Source organism: Sporobolomyces koalae (genome assembly GCF_050403365.1).
Source record: "Sporobolomyces koalae JCM15063 DNA, S_koalae_JCM15063T_v1_ctg35, whole genome shotgun sequence".
In the NCBI taxonomy this organism is placed as follows: Eukaryota; Fungi; Basidiomycota; class Microbotryomycetes; order Sporidiobolales; family Sporidiobolaceae; genus Sporobolomyces; species Sporobolomyces koalae.
This window is the reverse complement of record NW_027481736.1, coordinates 129,781-137,670: the sequence shown is the minus strand read 5'-3', so window position 1 is coordinate 137,670 and position 7,890 is coordinate 129,781. Positions and strand designations below refer to the sequence as shown.

Sequence of the window (7,890 nt, the reverse complement as noted above, 5' to 3'; positions counted from 1 at the left end):
ACAACTTCGTTGCGCGATCATGGAAACTATGACAATGACTGGCTGCTTCTACATGAAAGCATCCGGATATCAGAGAGCCTCTCTCAAGATCAGCGAATGCGCAGCGGAGGAGGAACTCGACAGCAGAACAGCCAAGAGCCCAGTCCCTCTGTTATTTTGATGCGAATAGCCAGGGACTCGACCAGAAACGACTATTGCTGTTATGTTCAACTTCTTGCTCAGCAAAAGTTCTTTATCCACAGCATTATAAGCTCCAATGTCCCGATGTCAAGCGCATATAGCTTGTAGAAGCTTCAGGGTAGTCTTGCCAAAACAACTGCATCAGATTGAACCTGTGAAGGAGTGGTAGAAGGCAGGTTTGCTTTCAAAATAATGCTAAGTCTCAGGGCTAGGATTCAGGTCTCTGAGCGTCTCCTGTGTGAAGGTGTCACCTGTGCAAGAAAAGACAATCGAGACGACAAGACACAGTGAGACGTGAACTCAAGAATGTGCTCTGCGTCATGATTTGACCATTCTGAATCTGACGATCTCGAAATAGCTGAGATAGGCTTCAGAACTGATGAATTCTGGAAGATGTACAAGCATGACGTTGCTCTCTGGGCGAAGGGCAGGAGGATTGTACGCCTGTCTGGCAAGGGAATACAAGTCTGAAATTGAGGGAGGACAAGTCGCAGAGGCAAAAAAGACCAACTGGCAGACGCTACTGATCTTCAGCAGCAATGCAAGAGATCATGTGACACGACAAGCTGAGCATATGAAAACAAGCAGTTGGACAGAACGAGCGCATAGCTTATGCGCCAGTGAGGTCTGGTAGGGGAACAGCAAGCAAAGCAGGCATACAAAATAGTGGGTGCTATATCTTGCATCGAAAGTATCAGTAGCAACAAGCACTGCATCATAGCATCCTCGATCAATCTGTGGATCAGGGAGGAACAGCGAAAGGCAAAAGGACAGCTCGGACTTCCTTTGTTCTGACTTGCTTTGGTCAACAGTGTGCACAGCAAGGCTGAGTAGTCTCGGCTTGTGTCTGCACACAATTTGTCCTCCTGAGGCACAATCTGCTTTGGCTTCTTTTTGCAGTGCTGCATGCAGTATGCTTCCAAAGCCTCAGAAGTCCTATCAAGCATTCTGTCTGCCTCATGTAACACTGGCTTCTCTGTCAGGGTGTTGCAAAGCAGAGGAACCAGATGCACCAAGCAGAAGCTGGGCAGGTTGCAAGAATGAGGGATCGATTGGATGCTTTTCACAAGGGTGACAGGCACAGCATTGACAAGGATGAGAACAGAAACAAGGATAAAGACAGGGAGACGAAGACAAATAGGTCAAACTTGAGGACCAGAAAGAAAACAAGAAGCACCTAGTGGAAGAAGCAAGGATGGAACGGACAGCTCCAGTCACATGATAGCACGAAAGGGCGTGGGGATGCTGCGCAAAGGGAGGTGTAGTGGAAGAAGCTAGTGGATGACAGGCTGGGAAGAGAGCCAGGCAAATATAGGTTGAAAGAGGAGAGATGACAAGCAAATGAAACAAAAAACAGAATAGGGAGGCAAGACTTGCACCACTTATGAACAGAGCCCTGACCATTGGACCAAAAGGAACCAGTTTGATAGACAACTATCAAACAGGAAAGTGGTACATATGTGATATTGTGATTGTATGAGATGCGCACTGGCAATGGATTTACAACAGCCCAACTTGGTGGGCGTGCAAGGACAACTGTAGCAAGTCTAAACCCTTGCATCAGGGCTCTGTTCATAAGTGGTGCAAGTCTTGCAAATTTTGCACTGCAATCATAGTGGCTTTACTATCTGTGTGCACGCATTTCTTGGTTGCCCCTGAGCTCCTAAGTTAACCTGGTATGCTTGCAAGTTGGGAGATAGAGACAATTTCCCTTCAGCCTGGCAACTTGTAAGGAAATGTGTTTTCCTTACCACACTTGTCCCCTTTATATGTGTCTTTCTGATGAATCAATCTTGTCGAATGATTTGTTCTGTACTTTTACTCAGTTGCTGGTACGATGAAGGGTGCCACGTTACACAACTGTACAATAAGTGCAAGGATTCAGACTTGCTACAGTTGTCCTTGCACGCCCACCACGCCGGGCTGTTGTGAATCCATTGCCAGTGCGCATCTTATCTGATCACAATATCACATATGTACCACTTTCCTGTTTGATAGCTGTCTATCAAACTGGTTCCTTTTGGTCCAATGGTCAGGGCTCTGTTCATAAGTGGTGCAAGTCTTGCAATAAGGACATTTCTTTATTCACTGATTTATGCATCACTTCACGTTTGTTGTGCAGACAACCAGATCAAAAGGTACAGGATGAATGACTTTAACAAGATTGTCCTGTCAGAAAGACATGTATAAAGGGTACAGGTATTGCAAGGAAAGCAAGGCGTTGCAAGTTATTGGATAATAATGATATGTTTTTGTAGCTCAACAAATGGGGATCGAAGAAAACCGAACAGTGGTTGAGTCTAGAGGGCCAATCTAGAGGTTTAGAGGCTCGGAAAGGGTGTGCAGGAGATGGGAGAGGACCAAGAGGAATCCAAAAAGTCGAGAATTTGTGACGTGGCACCCTTCATTGTACCAGCAACTGAGTAAAAGTACAGAACAAATCATTCAACAAGGTTGATTCATCAGAAAGACACATATAAAGGGGACAAGTGTGGTAAGGAAAACACATTTCCTTACAGAATTCTCCAGAGATGATTAAGACCCACTTCATGCTCCAACAGCACTCTTGTTGTAGGGATTACACCACTCATGAACAAACGCATTGACCCAATGTACTTAATGAACCCATTTTGAAAGACAACTTTTGAGCAGGAGAGTGGTACATATGTGAATATGTCATCATGGAAAATGCTCAATAGCAATGGAACCACAGCAGCCCAGTTGGTGGGTGTACAACAACAACTTGTAACAGGTCTGAACCCTTGCACTTGTGCTGAAAGGCAAAAGATGAATTGGTGAAACTCTACTGGGCCATTCTGTCATAAACCTAATACACATCAAAGTCTCTTACTTGTGACTAGTCACTCCGGCTTATATAGTACTGCACAGTCCAGCTTCCAGCTTCAATTTTGTGCCTTTTTGGCCAGTTGGTGGACTCGGTTCAAGCCCAGGAGCTGATTTCATTACACATTTGCACAACAAAGTTGGCAGGTTGGCAAATATGGTTTCTTAGCTCTCCCTGCAGGATTAAGGTCTATATTGGTAAAAGATTGAGACCTGGCTTACACATTGGAATATTCAGGCTAGCCTCCTGCAATTGGCTGTGCAAGGATTTATACCATATATATTGGTCCCTGCGTTGATGTGCAAGGTTTGCACCACTTGTGCACGCACGCGTTGACCCATTGTATCGAAAGGAACCAGTCTGATAGACAACTATGAGAACAAGGAGAGTGGTCCATATGTGATCTTGTGATTGGAATAAAATGCGCATCCACAACAGCCCGACCAATGGGCGTGCACGGGCAACTGTAGGAAGTCTGAGTCCTTGCACTTGTCTAGCTTTGCACACTTTCTGAACCCTTTTGAACCAGAACCACCCTTTTGGCCTTTCTGCACACAGGTTGACCAGTACAGAGGCGTACTGTATGCTCTGCTACATCCAAGTTGCGCTTACACAAGCTTCAGTGTGCTGCTTGTGCTGATTTGGCCCCATGACTACCAAGGAAAATTGCAAATGACTTCTGATATTTGTCGAACCGTAGCAGTTTAGGTGCGAGTATGAGTATGTAGAGCACGAGGATGGAGTGCTGGAACAGTCTGCAGGCTTACTATTTGCATTGTTTTTACTCAGAGTCCACTGGAGAATATGTCCTGTATCAAACCAAACATGCTGTGCTGTGGTGGTCATGTGGCAGCAGAGGCACACACGTGCAATCGACCAAAGCCAATCACGAAGGACCACACACCGCAATAGCTGTCCAGTTCAGCACAAGAGGCAAGCATGAAGCTGACAATAAACTGCCACAGCTATGACCCAGGCAAAAAACGATCATGTAGACAAGATTGACTTTCACACGTCACACCGCCTACTTGGTCTAGTAGCATGATTCCCCCTTCGGGTGTTGCATAACGCCAGCTCGAACTTCGAGTGAACCTGGGGGAGGTCGTCGGTTCAACTCCGGCAGTGGGCCTTTCATTTTTTTTCTTCTTTTTGCCCCAGAATCCAACAGAACCTGGTCTCCACAGCCGGGGTCACGTGAATCAGCTCGTGCCCTTATACACCGATTATCACTACCTGTTCTCCGGAGGATGAGCAGCTCCTGCCTGCATCTCCAATTCAGGTCACAAGCACGACATATGTCCTATCAGCAGATTCCTACTGCAGAGGAGAGTACTCGCCTGGGCGCCGGGCGCTTAAAATACGTGCACTTCAAGGAGATCCCGCATTGTGGGGTAAGTATACTACTAAACTTTTGCACGGTAACAATCCTGTCTACTGGGTGTTATATATCAACTTTTCATACGTCGCCCACATCGATCCTGTAGTCTAGTTGGTTAGGGCACCGCATTGTGGCGATAAGCCTCTCTGCGATCCTGCGGAAACCCGTGTTCGAATCACGGCAGGGTCAACATTTTCTTTTTGCATCACATCGATTTCACAACCAAATTGCATGGGAGAGAATACTGAGTTCTCGCTCGTCGCAAACGCCAACCAAGTCCTGCATGACAGAAAGGGACCGACTCGCCTCACAACAAACAGCGCGCACACGTCGATCTTCCCCTGCTGACTCGGGGCGGACCGGTGCAATGAATGTTGTGTCTTGCGCGAGTATGCAAGCTCCTCAGAGAAGCCGAGGTTCAGATACCCGAAGCCCAAACAAAAAAAGGATTGCCCCCACACAGGATCGAACTATGGACCTTTCGCTTACTAGGCGAACGCTCTACCACTGAGCCATAGGGGCCGATAACTGCCACAGACGTCTAAAACGTATGGTATCGGTTTGAAAACATTGGCACCCAAAGAAAAACCTCCTGATATCGCCAGAACACACTTCTGATACCAGAGCAAAGCACACGCACATGTTGGGCAACACGAGCTGCAAAAAGTTATGGAGAGGGAGGGAGTCGAACCCTCTGCCTCTCGCAAGCAGGTCTCGGAAATGCTAAGCGAGCGCTCTGCCGATGAGCTACATCCCCGAATTTCGATGCTGCCGCCACACAAAATAAGTTATCTAAACCACAGGGATAAATATCATCATCCAGATCGTCGCGACAGCTGCTTCCAAAGCCTATCATAGTCAATCACCGACACGGCCGAGATCCCAGTCAACGTAATTTATGCGATTGCGTGCTTGTGATTCATTACAACAGAGACACTAGCTCAGAACTCAAATCCTTCGCGTCGGAAACTTTCCACACCTGCTCCAGGGAATGCCTTATTGGCTAGATCATGTCGTTCCTGCCACGGTCATCAAGTATTGCGCTCAGCGGAGTGAAACTGATCAAGGCTAACAACTGCACACTCACCATGCATAGGAACGCCCTGCGAAGGGTATGCCACAGGTTTGCGCTACCATCGTCCGCTTCACCGTTGGGTCCAGCTCGTCCAATGTCCTCGTCACTTGCTGCGCTTTTGCCTTTGCCCGCTTGAGCAGCTGCCCGGGTGTTCTGTCCCTGAATTGCCGCAAGAAGATGCTCTGCCGCTTCGTGATAACAGCCTATGTTGAGACAGGATACTCCGAGATTGTAGGTCGCTCGGGTGAATGTCGGTCGAAGTTCAAGAGCTTTGCGATATGCTGAGATCGCTTCCTCCGGTAGACCTCCGTTGGCAAGCGTAGCCCCAAGACGGTTCCACAGTAGGAAGTCCTGTTCGCAGCTTTACCGTCAGCACTGTGGAAATCTTTCTGAAGATTGCCAGGAACAGACACACATCGGGCCTGACACTCAGAGCGGCCTCAAAGCAGTCTTTTGCGCGTTCATAGTCTGAGTTACTGTAGAACAAGACTCCCAAGCCAACCTGAACGTCAGGATCGACTATCGCGTTGATGTCGCCGCTTGACCCTGATGAGCGCGACTGCGGTCCACTCTGTGCTGCTGCAAGGAAAAGGTCGATGATACGATTCGACGCGTCCCACGGAGAGCGAGCAGTGTCGGCCTGGGGTGGTGGAGAGAGCGAGATCGTAGGGTACGAGAGCGAGAGCCATTTCTCGAGAGTCGCGAGCGCCCGAAGTTCTTGGCCTTCATTGACATATGCGACCGCGAGAGACTGCAAATCAACGTTCGTCAGGGAATCAAATCTTGCACAGGACGATAGATAGACTAACCATCCAAGCTGCCACGCCCGCGGTTCCGCCGCAAGCCACAGCTTTCTCGAGCGCCCTGATTCCCTTCGCCTCGCGTTCGTCTGCTGCCCACGTTTCTCCGGCTGCCTTCCACGCCTCAGCTCGAGTTTCGTCCTTCCGGCACGCTGCCTCGAATGCCAACGCCGCTTCGCTGAGGGGAGCGCCTTCCGCAAGCAGCCTCATGCCTTCCTGGTACGGGTCCGGCGCGTTCAGATACTGATTCTCCTCTGAATAGGGGAAAGGCGACTCGTCCGCCAAGAAGGAATCGACGTTGTCCCGCGTCCATTCTTTTCCTCGTCGCATATCCGGCAAACCGAAAAGATCTTCCTGCTCGTCGTCGAAGAGGGATGGCGAGCCGTGAATGTCGTTGAATTGCGAGCCGTATTGTGCCTCCCACTGCGCCAATTCTCGATCGGCTTCGTTGGAGGCATTGAGTTGGCCTTTCAGTTGCGACCACGTGGCTTCGAGGTCCTTCATCAACTGCGCGTCTGATTCTGTAGCATCGAGGTTGATCTCGCCCTCGTCTAGTAGGTTGGCTTTGGCATCCTGTCGTTCTTCCAGCTCAGCAGTCAATGACTCCGTCTGCGGATCCTGCGGTGCTGAAGCTGCCTTTGCGAACTGTTCTTCCCAATCTCGATCATCGAGTTCAACAAATCGATTCTTGCCCTTGCCTTCGTTTTGCTTTGTATCAACTGAGACTTGCTGAGGAGAGTACACTGGCATGGGCATGCTAGATGGGCGGTGCAAGCTCGGATACGAGCCGTACGATGGCGCAAAGCCTGGTCGACTGAACATGGATGTACCCATCGACGATCGATCCGAGCTAGTTGATCCGCCTACTGATGTACCAGCAAGCGCATGCGGAGAATAGTGCTGTCTCTGCTGAGAAAATTCAGCTGTATTTATAGAGCGAGGGTCAGTGGCGAGGAGAGGATAGGATAGATGACTGAAGAACGGAGCCGTTCGTACCTGCGAAGCTTGTCGAGTGAAGAGACTGCTGCTGCGCTCGAAACTGCTGCTCCATCCTGGCGAGCTCATGAGGGGAGAGGGCAGCACCGGCGGGGTGATATTGGGACGACCACTCTGTCTGGGCTGAACACCCGGCACGTGTCTGTCAGTTGTGAATCGCCGGATCGTCGTGGCAAAGCAGCGTACCGCGATCGCCTCGGAGGCCTCCGCCTTGATGGTTGAGGCTTTCGAGTTCTCGGCGCATCGCCTCCATGGTCAGCCCGTCGCCGCTACCCGGTCCTGCAAGCTGCTGGTGCTGCAAGAATCTTTCAGCTTCCTCTTGTGCTGCGTGGCTCGGAGATGCCGACATCGTGCGCATAGTGGCTGCATGCGCGGCGCCATGATTCGGGTGGAGTTGGGATTGGTGATGCAGCGAATGGTCTGTTTGTTGCTGTTTGAGGAGACTCGATAGCGGATTGTTCGAGGTCGAGCACTCTGCGCCTCCCATCATCGCCTGAAATGCCATCTTGAGCTGCAGCGCCGAAGCAGTGAGAGGCGAGAGCTGAGAGCGGATCCGTCAGCGGCTCGCGGGCGCCGGCTATCTCGGCAAGCGCGCCGTTCAGTGTCTCAAGTTGTT

At 50.0% G+C, this 7,890-nt stretch overlaps 1 protein-coding gene across 1 annotated transcript; it reads right to left on the bottom strand.

Moving 5' to 3' along the window:
- Nucleotides 1-5,344: 5,344 nt before the first annotated feature.
- JCM15063_002370 (tetratricopeptide repeat protein) lies at nucleotides 5,345-7,779 on the bottom strand (the record flags this gene model as incomplete). Its single annotated transcript, XM_076680309.1, has 6 exons — nucleotides 5,345-5,422; nucleotides 5,491-5,829; nucleotides 5,894-6,229; nucleotides 6,288-7,201; nucleotides 7,275-7,397; nucleotides 7,461-7,779. The coding sequence occupies 6 exons, from the start codon at nucleotides 7,777-7,779 to the stop codon at nucleotides 5,345-5,347; spliced, it is 2,109 nt and encodes a 702-aa protein (XP_076532600.1).
- Nucleotides 7,780-7,890: the final 111 nt, after the last annotated feature.